The sequence below is a fragment of the Phasianus colchicus genome, chromosome Z, assembly GCF_987193195.1.
Source record: "Phasianus colchicus chromosome Z, bPhaCol1.hap1.1, whole genome shotgun sequence".
NCBI lineage: Eukaryota > Metazoa > Chordata > Aves > Galliformes > Phasianidae > Phasianus > Phasianus colchicus.
The window spans coordinates 1,167,817-1,186,381 of NC_143476.1; the positions used below are offsets into that span (position 1 = coordinate 1,167,817).

General features: G+C 52.0%; 4 protein-coding genes across 4 annotated transcripts in view; all 4 read right to left on the reverse strand.

Moving 5' to 3' along the window:
• The window catches only part of LOC116239474 (rho GTPase-activating protein 32-like), a 124,493-nt gene that overhangs the window by 75,486 nt on the left and 30,442 nt on the right, over nt 1-18,565 (reverse strand). The window lies entirely within an intron of this gene.
• LOC149912157 (maestro heat-like repeat-containing protein family member 2B) lies at nt 3,535-5,672 on the reverse strand. Its single transcript, XM_090132625.1, has 6 exons — nt 5,589-5,672; nt 5,292-5,415; nt 4,987-5,090; nt 4,353-4,505; nt 3,942-4,096; nt 3,535-3,798 (listed from the first exon to the last, which is right to left on the reverse strand). Exons 1-6 carry the CDS (start codon nt 5,667-5,669, stop codon nt 3,747-3,749), a joined length of 669 nt encoding a protein of 222 aa, XP_089988751.1. The 5' UTR covers nt 5,670-5,672; the 3' UTR covers nt 3,535-3,746.
• LOC149912158 (maestro heat-like repeat-containing protein family member 2B) lies at nt 7,166-8,175 on the reverse strand. Its single transcript, XM_090130993.1, has 4 exons — nt 8,109-8,175; nt 7,815-7,937; nt 7,525-7,680; nt 7,166-7,303 (listed from the first exon to the last, which is right to left on the reverse strand). The coding sequence occupies exons 2-4, from the start codon at nt 7,932-7,934 to the stop codon at nt 7,166-7,168; spliced, it is 414 nt and encodes a 137-aa protein (XP_089987119.1). The 5' UTR covers nt 7,935-7,937; nt 8,109-8,175.
• Nucleotides 8,271-14,250, reverse strand: LOC116241080 (maestro heat-like repeat-containing protein family member 2B). The gene is made up of 18 exons (XM_090130687.1): nt 14,152-14,250; nt 13,744-13,865; nt 13,474-13,596; nt 13,174-13,339; nt 12,916-13,014; nt 12,613-12,764; nt 11,641-11,808; nt 11,287-11,356; nt 11,055-11,168; nt 10,896-10,969; nt 10,444-10,563; nt 10,196-10,303; nt 9,853-10,012; nt 9,685-9,725; nt 9,376-9,508; nt 8,922-8,974; nt 8,553-8,610; nt 8,271-8,275 (listed from the first exon to the last, which is right to left on the reverse strand). Exons 1-18 carry the CDS (start codon nt 14,174-14,176, stop codon nt 8,271-8,273), a joined length of 1,791 nt encoding a protein of 596 aa, XP_089986813.1. The 5' UTR covers nt 14,177-14,250.

Genomic DNA, 18,565 nt, shown 5'->3' on the forward strand with positions numbered 1-18,565 from the left:
GGCTGCACTTACAGGCACTGAAATTGTTGAAAACAGAAATAATTTCTGTTGAGAGTCAGAGTTGTAGATCATGGGAGGAACTACTCTTAAAATCACCTCGTCTGAATGCAGTTTGATAGCTGGATAAGTTAATGGTGTGAATTAAGTTTCTGTCTGTACATTCCCTTTTATTTATTTGTTGATTTATTTAGTTTGCTTTTCAGGGAGGAAGAGGCAGTAGGACAAGACTAGCTGTTTTAACATCAGGCTGTGAAAAACAGCCACCAAGTAACTGCAATAAATTATTCCTCTTGTCCAGTGAGCAGCACTGTGGAACCACCTTCAGTGAGAAAATAGAGATTCTTAAATACAGAACATTTCACAAGGATTATATTAAGAAATCTTTGAAATTAATTTGTTTCAACTTCATTTAGAATAAAAAATGTGTGCATTTTTTATGCTGCATGTTAATGGTAAACTTGAGACACACACAAAATGAATATACTTCTACATGTATAATAAGCCATGGTGCAAATGAGTAATCTTTTTTAAAAGAAATAGGTTGTTTTTCACTGAGGGCATTCTGAGTCTTCATTCTGGAAAACTATGGCTCTCATTTCAGTACGATTTTAATTGCAAAGTCTCTTTCAGCAGAAAAACAATGAACGGCTTGACAGGTAGATGAAGTTATGTGATTAATGGAGTTGTTACCTGGAAAGGGAAATATTCAGCAACATTAGAAGTCTAGCCTGTTTCTGTTTGCATATTTGGCAGCCTTAAATAAAAAAGACATTAACTAGTACTGCTATGTCAGTGGGGTTATGTCATATTGTGTGGGGACACCAGTGGTTCTTCCCTATATAATATTCTAAGGTTAAAAAGGAGAGGGAGAGAAAAAAAAAAAAAGAAAATAAAAAGAAATCAAAATCAAAACCAAGTTGTTCATTTTTGCTGTTGTAGTGTTTCTTTTAGTGCATAAATTAAAACATAGTTTTATGATGCTTTAAGACATGTGACCTTTGTCTGTGAATAAAATGTATCAGAGAAACATAGAATCACAGAATAGCCTGGGTTGAAAGGAATGATCACACAGTTTCAACGCCCCTGCTGTGTGCAGGGCACCAAGCACTCAACCAGGCTGCCCAGAGCCACATCCAGCCTGGCCTCGAATACCTCCAGGGATGGGCATCCACAGCCTCCTTACTCTTCTCCAGTGTGAGAAATGCTATTGCTGGGCTATCTTTGAATTTGTTCTGTGTCCTCATGATGTTCTAGTGAGGCCAAACATCTGCCAACCTGTCTAATTAAGCGTGGCTGACAGCTGCTTTTGCTTCTGGAAGTCTGTAAACCCACTGAATCTAACTAGGAGCACAGCGTAGTTGTGAGAGATGTGTGAACTCGTAGCCTAATTCCACCCTTAGCTGTGTAGCCCATCTGCCACTGCTGAGAGTGGCTTCTATTACTGTTGGTTCACATTTCATGCTGTTGCCAAAATAATGCAAATTTAGAAGTGTTGACCTATTTTTTCAAAGAGAATATTAACATTTTTACAAAACCAATCAATCAATCAATCAATCATAAAAAGAGATTGGAACTCTTCAAACCAAAATAATTCCATGATGTCTCATGGAGGCTGCAGTTCGGCTGCCTTAAATTTCCATCCTCCGTAGATGACTTTTCTGAGCTGCATATATCCAGAAGCAAAAGCCAGCTCTGGGAGAAAAGTTCATCACGGCTGTCCACTAGCTGAATCAGTGAAGGTGGCCAGTGATGGAGTATTTGGACAGGAGACAATTGAAATCCAGCTTTGAAATTGCTCAGCACAGATATCTGAAAGAAACTGAGTGTAATCAATTGGGTTCTCTCAGTATTTGTAAGAGTCTCAAATAACTGTTTCTGAATAAATTGGAAATTTAAAAATAAGCATTTCAGGTACCACTAATTATTGTCATGACTTTGAGAGAAAAGTGTTAAGTGAAAAATAGATTAGGCTGAAAAGCTGTCAGACATTTAATATAAAGTAACCTGTTTCAAGCACAAGCATTATATATTAGCTATCATTTCCTATTTGTAAACTTGTGAATATTTCCAGATTTGCTGCCAAGATAAGTAGAGCTAGCAGATAAATACCTCTTTGGCCATCTGAGTTGCCAAGAGATATTGCTGAGATTTGAACGAGCGTCAGCCACTCAGTGAGGAACCACCCACAGCTCAAACATGGACCAGATTCTCTCAGTGGTACTCATGTCTGACTGCACAACTGAGGAGCCTCCAAATGTAAGGCATCTACAGCAACTACATTTGATTGTCTAAATGTAAGTGTCTGAATCTAGAGCTGAGCTACACAGCTTCTGGTCTGAAAGACTGTTAAAATTAAAGCCTGCCACCAAACATTGTCTGCCAACATATTATGACACATTTTGTCATAGATGCTAGGGATGTGAGGAATTTAAGGGGGAAAAAGAGATGTGTAGATGTGTCCTAGTTTCATGAGAGACACGTGCACTTAGACTGCTGAGGTAAACTTTTACAGTTCATAACTCAACTAGTTTTTCAATTCTGAAGGCCATTCAGACTTTCAGACCCTTCAGTAAGGGTGATGGAGCACTGGAGCAGGTTGCCCAGAGAGGCTGTGGGGTCTCCTTCTCTGGAGACATTACTCAAAACCTGCCTGGATGCGTTCCTGAGTGACCTAATCTAGGAGTTCTGCTAAGGCAGGGGATTGCACTAGATGAGCTTCCCAGGTTCCTTCAGCTATAAATAGGAAGACTGCTAAAAAAATACCCTTTTCACATCTCAGCCAGGATTCTCGCATTTATTTATTTTTAATAAATGATACAATTTTCTCTTCTCTTCTCTTCTCTTCTCTTCTCTTCTCTTCTCTTCTCTTCTCTTCTCTTCTCTTCTCTTCTCTTCTCTTCTCTTCTCTTCTCTTCTCTTCTCTTCTCTTCTCTTCTCTTCTCTTCTCTTCTCTTCTCTTCTCTTCTTTTCCTCCTTCCCTTTTTCCTTCCCTTTTCCTTTCCCTTTCTCCTTCCATTTTCCCTTCCCTTTTTCTTCTACTCCTCTCATTTTAAATTTCTCTTTTTCATTCCCTTTTTCCTTCCCTCTGTTTCCTCCTCTCCCTCTCCTTTCCCTTTTCCCTCCTCTCCCTTCTCCTCCCCTTCTCTCTTTTCATTTTCTTTCATCTCCTTTCATCTCCTTTCCTTTCTTCTCCTCTCTTCTCCTCTCTTCTCTCTTCTCCTCTCTTCTCTTCGCTTCTCTTCGCTTCTCTTCGCTTCTCTCTTCTCTCCTCCTTTCCCCTCCTTCCCTTTTTCCTTCCCTTTTTCCTTCCCTTTTTCCTTCCCTTTTTCCTTCCCTTTTTCCTCTCCTCTCCTCTCCTCTCCTCTCCTCTCCTCTCCTCTCCTCTCCTCTCCTCTCCTCTCCTCTCCTCTCCTCTCCTCTCCTCTCCTCTCCTCTCCTCTCCTCTCCTCTCCTCTCCTCTCCTCTCCTCTCCTCTCCTCTCCTCTCCTCTCCTCTCCTCTCCTCTCCTCTCCTCTCCTCTCCTCTCCTCTCCCCTCCTCATTTTAAATTTCTCTTTTTCATTCCCTTTTTCTTCCCTCCCCTTTCCTCTCATTCCTCCTCATTCCCTCTCCTTTCCCTTTTCCCTCCTCTCCTCTCCCTTCTACTCCCCTTCTCTCCTTCTTCTTTTCCTTTCTATCTTTTTTCTCTTCTCTCCTTTCATTTTCTCTTTTTCCTTTCGTTTCCTTTTCTTTTTCTTCCTTTTTCTTCTACTGTCTCCACCGTTGAAGGCAGAACTCTCTTATTCTCTTCCACGTCTCACTAGAAAATGGAGAGTCTCAAGCTGTGACTGAGTAATTTCCACCTCACACAGACTTTGAGAGGAAAAAAGAGAAGCTGCCTCCTCCCTGGATCCCTCTGGCAGAGGCAAGCTACAACAACAGCAAAGGCAGGAGTGCCAGTACCTGTCTGTGGGTCCAGGCGGCCGGGAGAAGTTGTTCATCACGGCCTCAGTGTGACAGCGGGTGAGGATGACCACCGCCTGGCACAGGAAGGGCACGAACGTGCTCTGCTGCGTAGATGACGCGCAGCTGCGCAGGATGTAGAGGATGGGTGGCACCTGGAAGAAGAAGGGGAGAAGGAATGACTTGCTGCATGCTGGACTCTGCAGGGCCTAGCCATGGACATTCAGCGCATAAGCAGTGCCTGCTCCCTTGACATGCTGCCAGCGCCTAAGCCTAAATTTCAAACCAGCCCCCCTGTCCAAGCCCTGGCTCTGCGCTCAGGCTGTGCTGCTTTAGTACCAGAGGCAGACGGCACAGGGCATGGTGCAACAGCCAGAAACAAACCAAGACATGTGGAAGAAAGTCTCTTACGTTCCAACAGATGTCCTTCCCGTGCATCTGCAGAAAGGTGGTCATCCACTTCCCAGCAGCACGCACGCGCACTCCTGTGGCTTTCCGGATGGTCTCCTTGATGGCCATCATGAAGTCGACGGTGCGTTCGACAGGGAAGTTTCTGCACACGATCTGCAGAGAGATGAGAAGCAGGAGAGATCCCATCACTGCTCTGCGCAGCTCTTCAGGACACAAAGCAGTCTGGAGGGCATTCTTAGTTCAGTGGCTTGCCGGCCATTCACAACGCTCCTGCTGTCCGTACCCTGCTATTTACACGGAAGGCGGCTGAGCCTTCGCTCAGCTTCTGCACCCATGGTGTCTGCTTACATGCAGAGCCTACCTCCCAGCAGCCACAGTCACACATGCACGCAAGTGCACACACACACACACACACACACACACACACACACACACAAACGCACATCATGGAGTCAGCCCCTTGCACTGCGTGCCTGAAGGCCAGACATAGCTGAGAGCCTCCTGCTGCTTGCTGAGAACAGCGGTCTCAGGGCGACAGCTCATTTTGGAAATGGTATGAAAGGCTGGGAGCAGCATAGAGTCATGCAGAAGCCTCCGCACAGAGATCCCACCACCCCTTTCTGGGTCCACTTACCATGGCCATTTTGGATGTGGTCTGGAGCTGAGAGACAGTGTTGCAGGCATGCAGTCCCTCAGACAGGCTCCCGATGTCTCTTGGCTCCCTGTTGGCTGCTTTGGCTGGAAAGAGCCCAGGGAGAAAAGGGAAGTCATGCTTCTGGAAATGGAACCGCTCTCCACGGGGGAGAGACAGAGGACAGGGTGGGGACGAGAAGAGAGCTGTGCACGGTGCCTCTCCCTCCTGTAAACACGGCCCAGCCCGTGGGGCTCTGGCAGTGCTACGGAGGAGGGCAGAGGGCTGGTGCAACCTGCTCTGCTCACCTTGGATTCGGAGAAGGGAGCTCAGACACGTGGCAGCCAACTGGCGGGATGCGGGCATGGGGTCGCACGTCAGAGGCGCCAGCAATCCCACCAGGGAGCCAAAGTGCTCGCAGGCATCTGCTCTCTGCAGGAGTGAGAGGCAGGAAGAAAGCTGTAGGCAGCCCCGGCTCTCCCTAGCTTCTCCGCCTGTGCCTTCCTCACGCCGTGGCACAGCATGCACAGCTGGGCGGAGCTCACCTTCCAGCTCAGGGGCACTGGGGAGGGAGCAGGGGGCATGCGGTGGGGCTCTTTACTCACTTGAAGCTCTTCACAAACAGCCAGAAGCTGGGAGCAGGTCTGCAGGGCCCTCTTGCGCTCCCACACGTTCTCTGAGACCATGCATTTCTGCAGGACCTGGGGTAGAGCATCTGTCTCACTGAGGACGTCTTTGCTTTCCCTCCTGCCGCCCCTCTCCCTGTCCCTCCTTCCCCAGCACTTTCCCCCAAGGCTGCCCTGTGGCTCCACGTGGCCTCCAGCCTCACTGAGCACCGGCACTGCTGCCCCCGCTCTGTGCAGTCATCCTGCCTGCTAACCCGGGAGCTTTTCCTCGGCTGTGGCCTGCCAGGGGCTGGCTCCTGCCTTTCCCCTGCAGGGCCCATCTCTCTGCCCATTTCTGAGCTCGCAGTGAGCTGGCACGTCAGCAGGAGATTGCTCCCCTCTGATCACCCTCTCAGTCCCCAGATCTCTGCCCCCACTACCGACAGGCACCATGCTTTCTCCCTTGCCCCACACATACTCACATGCACTATGTTCTGAAAGAAGCCGCCGCTGGGCTCTGTCTGGAGCAGAACCGCCATGAGCCGGCCCAGAGCTTTCAGGGACGTTTGCTGAAGCTGAAAGCAGAAGAGGGCAGTGAGGTTTAGCATCACGGCTGCTGCCAGAGCATAGGTTGTGTGTGCTGAGGTCGGGTTTGACCGAGAGGTGGCCGGGAAAGTTACAGCAGGTTACCTGCAGGTACTGTGCTGCGTGCTGTGACTTCCTGATCTTCAGCATCATCTCTGCTGAAGGGTGCGTCACGATGTTCTTGCAGCACAGGACCAACATCTCCCGCATGTCCTTGCTTTCAAAACAGGGCTTCAGCTTGCTGACAGGAGGAAGAAAGAAAGAGAAATCAGAAAGGGCCTTTAGCAGTGCTCTCCAGACTGGTTCAGACAGCATCTGACTTTCTCCTAATCGACAGATACCAAGCCAATACCCCCAGCTCCTGCTGCTGAGCACTGTCTTCAGTTCCAGCAGCGCCCACCTCCTCCCCGGCAGCAGTGAACCACCTCCCGCTCTGAAGGGAAGGAGACCCCAACTCTTCTTTCTCTTCCCTGCCAGGGGGCAGGAGCACCAGGGCCTTTCTCCCTGCCCAGAACCTCAGCTCCGCTGGGCACAACAGCCCAGTCTTCACTCCTATAGATGCGGCTCCTCGCCCTCTACCCCCTCCAGACCTTCAGGAGCTACCCAAAATGGGGACCTTACCTCAACTCCTCCAGGGCCAGGACCACCTTGAGGGGCACTGGGGAGACAGGGATGCCCGAATAATATTTCTTCAGCAGGTCCTGCAAGTCCCAGAGAGACACTGTCAAGGTGGGCAGGGGGCACACGAGAGCTGTTCCACCCAGCTCCGAGACAGCATAACTGCCACACACCAGCCCCAACTCCCATGTTTCCTATGGAAGCACTGCAGGATGCAGCAGCTCGACAGCTGGTGCACCTAGCCCGCTGCCCAGCCGCTGCATCCAGCACCCAAGGTCCCCACCAGCTGGAGACGTGTGGCTGATGGAGACCTGTGTGCCCCCAGGGAAGTGGGCCGCGTGGCACAGCCCAGAACTCTGCAGACAGCCCTGCTTCTAGGCACTCACCATCAGGATCTCCAGAAGCTTTCCCTTCAAGGAGGGGTTAAAGGATGCAGAATCACCCACGACTGCTTGGAAGGCAGAGCTGAAGTCTGTGATGCTCTGCACCAGCGCGAGGTTGTTCTGCAGGTCCTGAGGCCCAAGAGAGAAGAACATTCTTTGAACTGTGGGATGGGACAAGGGCTGCAAGGGGGACATGTGGGGACAACGCTAAGGGAAGGGCTTAGGTCTTCATCTGGGCACAAACCATTCCCCAGGGGACCTTTGGAAAGGGAAGATCCCTCTCAGCATCCCCCCACGTGGAGGGGCTGCAGCTGGGCGCTCAGACACCCTGGCACACTTTGAGCTCTCACCCGGCAGCTGCAGCTGTAGAGCATCAGGATGTTGCCCACGATGTCTCCCTCCAGGTGGGCGAGCAGCTGTTCCTTGGAGGCACGCAGTGCCAAGCTGCCATGGGCGAGCACGAGGGCGCTGCGTGTGGCCTGAGCTCTCATGCTGTCCAGCTCCATCTGTGTGGGAAGAAATGCCTTGAGACACTCGCTCAACGGCCCCCAGTGCCCCGCGATGCACCTGGGCTCCAGGGCACGAGCTGCTGTGAAAATAAGGCAGAAGAATGCCAAGATGGAAACCCGTAACGCTTTACCTTCTTGCGCCTGGAAATCCTTGCATTGCGGCCTTTGCACAGCCTGGACGCAAACGTGGTGAGCGTGGCCAGGACTGCTTGGAAGTTACTCTCAGCCGCGTGGCTCAGAAGAGAGACCATTCCCTGCACAAAAGAACAAGGGGCAGTTGGCACAGGCCTGAATCTACAGATCCTCTCCTGAGGAAAAGGGCAGCAGGGAGGAGATGGAAAGGCGCGGAGCAGGGCCAGGAGAAGCCCTCTGCCCCAGGGATGGAGCGGGGATGCTCGCAGGAGCTGGAGGAGAGCAGGGCTCACCTGGACCTCACATGGGTCCTCCGCGTTTGCTTCCTCCAGGTGCTGCAGCAGCTTCTCCTGGATGTGGAGGACTCCCTTACAGGCTCCCAGCACTGTGCCCAGAGCCTTGTACAGGAAAGACTGCAGGGGAAGGGAAGGAAGAAGTTGAGATGTGGCAGCAGCTTAACCTGTTGGGGGAAGGCCAGGTGGAAGGACCCACGCTCCCCGGGAGTCACTGAGAGCAGCCCCAGGGCTGAGCTTTAGCCATCCCTGGGCAGCTTGCAGGGAACAGCCCTCTGGGGCACAGACTGGGGAAGCAGCATCAGCATCCCGCGTGGGCAGAGCACCAGCCGCAGCCCCAGGCCCAGTTGGACACCTGCAGCTGCACCGCTGGGTGGAGCCGGGGGGAACTCACCTTTTCTGCAGAGCTGCTGGCAGAGCTGCTCAGCCACCGGCTCAGCTCACAGCTCAGGGCCTCGATCCAGGCCTCATCCCGTATGGTGTCCATTGACACCCCGAGGAACTGTTGGAGAACAGGAGAAGACGATGTTCCCTTGCCCTTTGCCTCTTCCCTCACTCCCAATTGCTGCAGCCCTCTGGGGAGAGGTGTCTGGAAGAACAGTTCCTCTCCCAGCTCCCCAGCATTCCCTCCCTTAAAGCTGCCTGCCCCCCTTCTCCTAAGACACCCCTTGGGCTTGGGACAGAGTGGAAGAGGCAGCGCCTCAAAGGCTCCACAGCAGCACTGGAGAGGCTGTTCCTGTCCCATGGTGGCTCATATGGAAGTGGGGCTACTTGGGGCAGGCAAGCACTTCTCTGCACCCAGCAGTGCTGTACCTTTAGCAGACGGCGCTCCCACCCTGCAGTGTCCAGGAAGCTCTCATCTTTCCCTGCACAGCAACAGGAAGAAAAAGACCCTTACTTGGGATCAAGGCACAGAAGAAGAGCTGCTGCAAACCTGGCTTGGCCTGGGCACTTGACACTGCCAAGCTGGGACCTGCACCCCCTCCACAAACTGACTTGTCCCTCCCCACAAACACTGTCCCCGCAGGAACACAGAACTAACTGAGGGGACATGAAGGGCCCATCCGTGTCCTGGAAGGGGCAGATCCCCGGGGGGAAAGATCCCCGGGCCTCAGCGCTGTCTCCCTGGAATGGGAACAGCAGCAGAGCAAGCATTGGGCTGCAGGCAATGCTTCCCCTCTGCCACCCTGCAGAGAGAGCTGCATTTTCACTCCCCCCCTTCCCTGCCTCCGCCTCTCCCTCCCCACCAGCACTTTACCTTGGAGACACTGCAGCAGCAGGGGGATCTCAGCGGCCCACATGGCCCCCACAGCTCTGTGGAACCTGCTGTGGAGGTTTTGCATCAGCTGTAAGGCAGCGGCTTGGAGTTCGCTGCCTGCAACAGGGCTCCCTGCCACCACCTGAGCGAGAGCAAGGAGAAGCAGGGTCACTTCTGCAGCAAGAGCAGCGGCTTCCCCCCAGGATGGAAGCAGCTTGGCTCTGCCCTGGCGGGCAAGGAGCAGCCAACAGCTTTGCCCGTGGCCGTGCTGCTTCCTCCCAAGGGCTGGTGGCACTGGGCTCTGGAGCATCTACTCACCAGCAGGCGCGCCAGCAGTGTCTGGGGAGTCAGTCGTGGGCCTGTGAGGAGAAAAAAGTGCTGAGTCAGACTCCAAGACGCTCCGTGCCCAGCCACACGCAGCTCCGCTGTCCCTTCTGGGTGGTAGCACAGGTCGGCAGAGCTCACTGGCGGAGCTTCTGCTCCTACCTTGAAACATGGAGCTGAGGAAATGGGGATCCAGCTCCTCTACTCGCCGTCCTGTTAGATCCTCTCTCTCAGCTAGGGCTCGGACACAGCGCGAGACCGGGATCAGCATGCCGGTGTGCTGGGCTGGCACCACGAACAGCAGCAGCCGTGGCCACAGGAGCTGTCGGGAATGAGGCAGTTGAGCGTGTCAGCATTCCTGCCTCCGCTCAGAGATGAAGAGGACTCTGTGAATTTCCCTGAGTCTTGCGTGCTTCAGAGCACGCTGGAGGAGAGACCTGGGGTGGTGGGATGAGGAACAGGTGGTGCGAAGGCAAGGAGCAGCAGCAAGGCAGATGTGACTTACTTTGGACATCCCTGTCGCAGAGACGTCCAGAGACCCCAGGATGTCCATGCACAGCTCCTGGAGAGCTCCTTCTTCCTGGGCTTCCCGGGCAGAAAGGTCTCCAGCTGCCTGCACAACGGTGTTGAAACCTGGTTACCTCAGTTCTCAGGAGCCTCTCAGGAGGCTCAGGTGCGGCCCCAGCGGTGCTTCTGTGCCACCCTCTGAGCAGCACAGGTCTTCCCAAAGAAGATGCTGCCCACTGTCCTTACCCTTCTTCCAGCGGTGCGGCTGAACTCAGTGAAGATGTGCCCCACCACATCCCAGGCTGAGCAGCTCCGGGTGTTCGAACTGAGCAGGTCCTTGATGAAGTGCAGAACTGCCGTCCTCACCTGCCAGGGGTCAATTGTGGGCGTGATTTTTCAGGTCAGAAGGCAAAGGGAAGCCACCTGCTCATCGGGGCAGCCCTTTGGGCACGAGCAGAGACAACAGGAGCAGAGGAGAAGCCTTGGCTCCTGAGGTGAGGGCCAGGCCTTAGCACCAGGCTGTGCACTTTCCAAGCACAGCACAGGGATCTGCCCGCTCCACTCTGCCTGCTCTCCCCACAGCAGCCATCACGACCGTGTGGTCAATGCCCCAGCACCTCTCTAGTCACCCCAGCCCTGCCCGTGTTGGCAGCAGCATCACCACCCCAACAGAGCTTTCTTTTCCCAAAGCAGCTCACCCGGATCCTGAGGTCGCTGCACAGACACTGCACAGCCTCAACAACTTGGGGCAGCTTCTCCATCATCACGGGCTCTGCAAGAGATGCACAGAAGCATGAGCGGAGCCACAACCCCGATGGCAGAGGGGATCCCTGGAAGTCCCACCCTGTGGTACTGACCATCAGAGCGAGCCAGAGCACCGAGCAGACCCAGTGCTGCCACGCGTCCAGCCTCCCAGTCATTGCCCAGCTGTGACTGCAGAAACAGGACCATTTCTTCTGGGCAGATCCGGGCTACAGGGAGGAAATCCCACAGTATGTTAGCAAGAAACTCATGCCCATTCCTGAGGTTTGTGAGAGAGGCCCTTTTGGCAAGGACACCGCCAAGCATTGCCAAAGCTCCTCTCCTTACCCTGCAGCATGATGCAGTGGGTCAGCTGTGCACAATCAGCCTCGCTGTGCTGCTTGGTATTGTCATAGAGCTGTGGGAACAAAGTCCATATGAGAAAATCACATCAGCACTGAGGATGGAAAAGACGCTGTGCTGCTGCTCTCATCTTCCTGGGCATTCTCAGGAAGAGGACAGGCAGACAAAACCCAGCCTGCCCCACAGCATCCCTGGGGGGACACGCAAGGCTTAGGAACAGCCTTGAGCATGCAGGAGCTAAGGCTGAGCCACCTTTGTCAGGGGCTCGGAGCTTTGCAGTCCTCCTCAGACTTAGCCAAGAGGAAAACTGCTGTGGGCACAGGGATAGGCTCCCTTTACCTGGTAGAACACGGCACTCATGATGTCCAGAAACTTGTCCTTCTGGATGACAAACTCAATGCCCTCTAAGGCCTCCAGGAAGACAGTGAGGCTCTGCAAGAGACCAGGAGAGGAAGAAAGGGATGAAGCCACATCTAGCCACTTGGGAGTGGAGAAATTGTTTTCCAACTGTTTCTCCGCAGGGAGAAGCTCCTGCACAGGCATTCTTGTTTATCCCCCACCTCCCAGCAGCACCGAGAGTCTCTCTGCTCTCAATCGAGCCGTGTTTGGGCATCATTTGCAGGCACTTCCCACCCAGCAGCCCTCTTCTCCCCCATCAGATGCAACTGGATGTGGTCCCCCCAGTTGCTAGCACAGAGCTCCTCAGGCTTTCAGGCACCCATTCCTCCTTTCTCCAAGGGCTCCCCACCTCCTCCCTGCACCCCCCGACCCCTCGTGGCACTTGCACTGGCCCCACGTCCACCCTGAGCCCTGCACAGCGTCTCACCTTGGCCACCCTGCAGGTGTCTTGGATCTCCTGACACGGGTGCACAAGCCAGAGGAGCTGCTCCCAGACGTGCTCTTGGTGCAGCTCCTCTTGCAGGAGAACATCCAGCATGGCAGCCATGGCCCCGAGGATGGCCTGTTTGTCCTGGAGAGGGATGGCAGAGGCCCAGCATCAAAGACCGAAGGTCTACCCTTCCTACAGAGAAGGCTTTCTCTTTCCCTTCCCCTTCCCCAACCCCCACGCCCAGCAGGAGATGGGCTCGCTCTGGAGGGCAGGCAGGTTTTCCCCAGACCCTCATCCCCAGCTCTTTCTGCCACATGCTGTGACATGCAGCTGCTCCCTGCCACAGAGCCACTTTGGGGCCCTTTGCAGAGCCAGCCCACTCCCTCCCATCACTGCTCAGCTGCCAGCCCACTGGGCACAGACAGAGCTGCCACATGGGTGCCACCGCTGCCACCCTGGGCTGGGAGCGCAGCAAGGCTCACCTTCTCCTCCTGGCAGTCCTGCCAGTTCCTCAGCACAGAGAAGAGCAGCTCCTGAAGGTTCTCATAGATCTGCTCTTTCTCCATGGCAGGCCAGGGGCATTGGGATCCAGAGGACAAGTGAGTCTTCACTCCATCCAGCCACTGTTTCACAACTGAAAAAACAAAATTAAAGAAACACATATGAATAGTAATTGTTATTTTCTGTGTTTAAAGAGAGTGAGAGAAAAGGCAGCCTGTGAGAGCCTGCAGCAGGGCGAGGTGCAAGGGCTGTCCCAAGGCCCCCTGCTCTGGTCCGGCACTCACCAGCACAAGCGAGGCGCAGGGTCCGGCCACTGCTCACCTGGCCCACCACACTGCGCAGGCCAGCCAGCATCAGCCGCACAAAGGGGACGCACTGTGGAGCTGCAGAGAGGAAGGAGAAGAAGACTCAGACTCAGAGTCTGGGCAGCGAGGGAGGAGGGGCTGCAGCCCCGCATCCTCCAGCTCAACGCAGATCGCGCGTGGAGGGGAGAGGCCCCTTTCCCGGTTGTCGGAGATGTCGGGGGGCTGAGGGCGCTCTACCAGAGGTGCTGAAGAGTCGGCTCAGGGTGAGGAGCACAAACTCCTTGGACGCGTTCCCCGCGGCCTTCAGGTGGCTCTGGAGCTCAGCTATCACCAGGGTGAAGTGCGTCCGAGCCAGAGCCACCAGGACATTGCCGGCAGCTGTCTTCACGTGGCCGGTCACGCCCTGCAAAAGAGGCTCTGGTGACACGCGGCACAGGAGATCGCCCGAGGCCCTGGGAAGGGCTGAGCCATCGCTGTCCGCCAGCAGAACGCCAGCGTGGGCAGCGGCTCCCTTTGCCTTCGGGAGTGACCCCTCACCTGGGCTGCCGTCAGGTCCTGGGACACCTCTGCCAGCAGCCGGTTCACCACTCCGCACGGCGGGCGGCTGTCGTCTTCCCACAGGGCACTCTCCAGCTCACAGTACGCCTGCGCTCGGTCACCCTGGGGACAAGGATCGGGCACGCTCGCTTTGCCCGCTGCCACCCATCCCGACGTGGATGCACCGCCGGGGCCTGGCACCCACGGGACCGTGGCACCGGGCCGGGAGGGCGAGGGAGGATGGTTGACGGTCAGACGTCCCCGACTCACCTCCCGGTCTTGCAGGCGCCGCAGCAGCGAAGTCACGGCGCAGGCAGGGACAGGGCTCGGTACCCTGCTTCTCTCCCTGCGACGCGTACGTCTGGGCACGCAGCCCACACAGGCAAAGAGACCTGGAAGCAAAGAGCGGAGCAGCTGCCGCCGGTGTCGCTCGGAGCCAGGGCCGAGCATCCAGCCGGCTCTGGGAGGAACGCTCCTCCAGCCCCACGGCGCAGGGCTGCGCGTGGTTGGCGGGGACGGGGGAGGGAGCTTTCCCCTTGCTGGGGTGCCAGGGAAACCACAGCGGGCAGCTGCGCTCAGCAGAGCGAGGATGGTGCTGCCGGCGCGGCCTGAACTGACTCTGGAGGTACACGTGCGCTCAGGCGTTGTCACGGCGTGCGGAGAGGTGGAGGGACTCACCTCGAAGGGCTCTCAGCCGCTCCATGACAGCAGGAAATCTCCAGGTAGACGCAACGCTCTCTCTGGTTCCGCTTCCTGCGGGTCCCACAAGCGGACTGAGCCACCGCTCCCACCGCTGCCACGAGGGTGCACGAGGTACCACTGTGACATCACAGCGCAGTGTCACCTCACAGGGAATGGCTGGGGACCAGGCAGCACGCAGGGCAGCCCTGCAGGCCCCCAAACAGCATGTTCTGTGATGCACTTGGCTCTGGGGTTCCGGTTCCATGCTGAATTCCAAGCAGGGAATGACCTCATCTGAGGGAGAGCCCCTGCCAGGGAGCAGCTGCTGGGCACCGCTGCCCGGCACTGTCTCAGTGACTGGGGACTCCATGCTGGGAGGTCCCTCTGGATCGCATCCCTCCCTTCTACTCTGCCAGCTGTACCACCTAACTGGGTATCATCAGCAAATTTGCTGAGGGTACACTTGTGTCATGGAATCATAGAATCATGCAATGGCCTGGGTTGAAAAGGACACCATGATCACATAGTTTTAATCCTCCTGCTGTGTGCAGTCACAACCAGCAGCCCAGGCTGCCCAGAGCCACATCCAGCCTGGCTTTGCATGCCTGCAGGGATGGGGCATCCACAGCCTCCTTGGGCAACCTGTTCCAGTGCCTCACCACCCTCCGTGTGTTGTTTCCACTGCCTATCACATTGATGAAAATGCTGAAGAGCACCAGTCCCAGGATGGACCCTTAGGGGACACCACTCACGACTGGCCTCCACCCGGACTCAGAACCGGTGATAACAACCTCTGGCTGTGACCATCAGACCAATTATTTACCCACAGAATGATTCAGCCTTCAAATCCATCTCTCTCCACCTCAGAGATAAGGATGCAATGTGGGAACATGTCAAAAGCCTTCCACAAGTACAGGGAGATGACAGCAGTTGCCCAATGCCCACTGATGTCGTCACTCCAGGAAGGCTTCAAAATACATCAATAGAATTTTAAACTGTGCATTCAGCTGGTTTTATTGAAATGAAAATAAAGTGATCAATACATGGGAGGATAAAGAAAATACACCTCTTGAAAGTACTGCACATCTTATTGTAAAAATATCAATAGGCTAGTTAGGAGAAGAGAAAATAACTTTAAAATAATGGAATTTGAATTGCTTAAGCATTTCTTCACTAAATGCTGGCTTAAATATCTCTCTGTCACTTACAGGTATTTGTATTGAGCTCAACCGTTTGGCTTTTTAAAGGAAAAAAAATCTGAGACATTACCATCGCAGTTTTTGTACTAATATGATTTGACAGCAGCAGTAAAACGGAGCCATTGCTAATTGCTTCTATATAGAGATTTATTAAGGAATTTCTATCTGAACAGCAGAATACTTGCATTTCAAATAAAACCTCCAGAAGAGAAATCACGCTTTGGTTCTGCTGATGTGTTCTTATCAGTTATTGCAGCTTTCAGGTAACTCTTAGTTTGCCTTTATCAAACTTTCCTGTTTAGGAAAGCAACTCATGTGAGAAAGGAGGAAAGATGATACGTGGAAAGTATTATACACACTAATCTCTATTGTAGAAAATGCTGGCATTCAAAATAATCTCCTTTATTAAAAAGCGTACAGTTAAGAGTTCAGCCCACATGCAAGATAGAAGCTTCACATCTTTTGGTGTCTATTTGGAGCTCTGCTGCTACATTTCTAATAACATTAGAAACATGACAAACCTAGCTAGCAACACTAACCTTAGAGTCTAAACCATGAAAAAGAAAAGGGAAGGCAGCAATTTCACATTTCCACTGCTGTCACAATCCCAGGAGGTGACTAGGCTCCATTATTTTCAACAGCTGAAGTCATCAGGGCCCAAACTGTTTAACTGTAACTCTGAAAGTCACAATTAATACAGTACAAATACAAGTACTCTGCTATGCAGTGTGTCCTGACTCAGACTGAAATTAAAACATGATTGCTTATCTCTGTGGCTGAAAGGAAAAACTGAAATCTTCCATTGAGTTCAGCAGTCAGATCCTCCAGCTGACACAAGGCCAAATGTTCTATTACACTCAATGATGAATAAAGCATGGGGCAGATCTGCTAGGTTTACAGATTGCTGGAGGAGATGGTGTCTGCAGATTGCCTTTCCTTTGCCCTCTTCTACTACATGTGAGAGGAATCCAAACTGAGTTCTTTCTCTGCCTGGGGCATTTGGAACCCACACAGTCAGATCCGATACTAGGAGAAAAATTCTAAGAGTGGTGAGGTGCTGAACACCTCAATAGAAAGCAGAAAACTCTCCAAATCCTGTCCTTATTGCTTGTGTCCCACACTGAAGTTAGCTTTTCCTTTCCCACCAAGGGCCGCAGTCTTTGATTCCATCCATCTTCCCCCATCTTGCTTCCTTGTCCGTCACAGGAAAGCTTTACTTTCTAAAGTGTACACGATGCCTTGTTTACCTGCTGCCATGCTGCTCAGTACCGTCTCTTCTCCTGCTCTGTGCTGGAATATATTCAGACACAGCCTTATTTTCCAAGAAATCAAGCTCACAGTTCTGTTCCAACCATTACTGGATTGTGGAAGGATGCTCCTAGCAATATGCCATTCAGCAGGTAGAGCTTGTTGCTGGGAGGATGGTAAGATTTGACTCAGAAAGAAGGCTGTCACTGCAGCCAAAACCTTGTCAGAAGAGGGACGTGAGCTTGTCATTTGTCCATTGCATTCCTTGCAGGTTTGATATAGCACATGAAGATTTCAGTACATCAGCAGTGAGCTTTCACCATTCTCATTTTCACTTGTGATTGCTTGGGTGATTTACATACCAGCAGCACAAGGAGCCTTTATACTTCTTCCTTTGTTTTCTTATTGGAAAATCACTGTGAGACACGTAAAATGGTTTACAAGTGTCAGTGCAATATATTTGCTTCTAGTAATGCAGATGTATTGATGCCTTGTTTTTCATCTGGCGAATGTACTTTGTAAGTTATGTACTTCTTTGTAAGCAGTAAGCAAGTACTTTTAATCACTGATACAAATTATTCCATTTATTATCCCTATTTATTGTGCCAGAAGATATCTTTGCATATGAAATATAAATAAAAGCAAGAAATAAAAGCAGTCTATTCCAGTTCTCTTCACCTGAAAGCTTGAGATTATCCTTGGAACTGCTGACACGTGATCATGGCCTGGCGATGACCAGAATTGTTTTGTCTAAGCTAATATTTGTGTTTATTTATCGAAAGTTTTAGCATTAAGAGAAAAGAAGGAATACAGGGAAAGAACATAAATCTGAATAGCCAAAAGAATCTACTTTTCTGGGCTGTTTTATTTCTCTTTCTCGTGTATAGGTAACAGTTCACTGTCTTCCAGACTCTTTCTGGCTCTGATGCAAGGGGTCAACAGAGCTTCTGGGGTCTTTTGTCTTTTCCAGTTTTATTTGTTGCATGGCTGCTCCCTCTTATCCTTCTTACCTCTTCATTACTTTAAAAGAGTAATGGAAGTCAATGGGGACACACAAACACCTCCCAGGGCATCTGCTGTGATTTCCAGTGACCCTTATGAGTAGAGATCATCTCCATGCAAGGTCAAGGCTGCAAACAGGCTGACATCAGCCTTTGGGATTATGCAAGTGAGAATTTGCTTTGTTCCAAATGCATAACCTGCATGCTACAAAATCGTAAGGAAGGTTTAAGGGACAGATTTTAAACCATAGGAGAGATTTAAAGAAAAAAATTGTAGAAAACATTCTATTTAACAAATATGTTTTTTTCTTTGTTTTTTGTTTGTTGTTGTTTTTTTATATATATATATATAAAACTGTAAAGCAGAGACTTTGAAAGATTAGGGAATCCTTATTGACATGAAGTACTTCTAATAATTTTGACAGGTGCAGTAAGAGGATGCCATTTCTGGATGCATTAAAAACCAAAGTCCAGTGTCTTTGCTGCATACCAAGGCAGACAGAAATCCCATGCTGCCTGAAAAAGAATTAACACTGATTGTGGCCTTCTGTTCTGGGCAGATGAGAAGTGCTTGAAGAGATGCTTCAAATGGCCGTTTGTAGCTCATTCTCCAGTGCTGCAAGCTCTCTTGGTTTGGACTCTGGCTTGGAAAACAGCACTGGAGAGGAACTCAGCCCTCCTCCTTGCTGCACAGCCTCAAGGCCCTTCTTCCCCTGATGGATTTCTGCCAAGGTTCAGCTGTGAGACACTCATTTTTAGCAGCTAAGTACAGAATTCTGCACTCTGGAGAACCATGACACAAACTTCTTCCATTTTATAATAGAGTGTGAATGTGAGTGTGTTGATCAAGCAATATACCATAGAAGTGCTGTGACCTTTTAGTCATGTCAGCATGTTTTGGGAGCAAGAGGCAACGCAGTGTTGATGATCTCCACATCTTTGCGGCAGTGAAATTTACTTCAA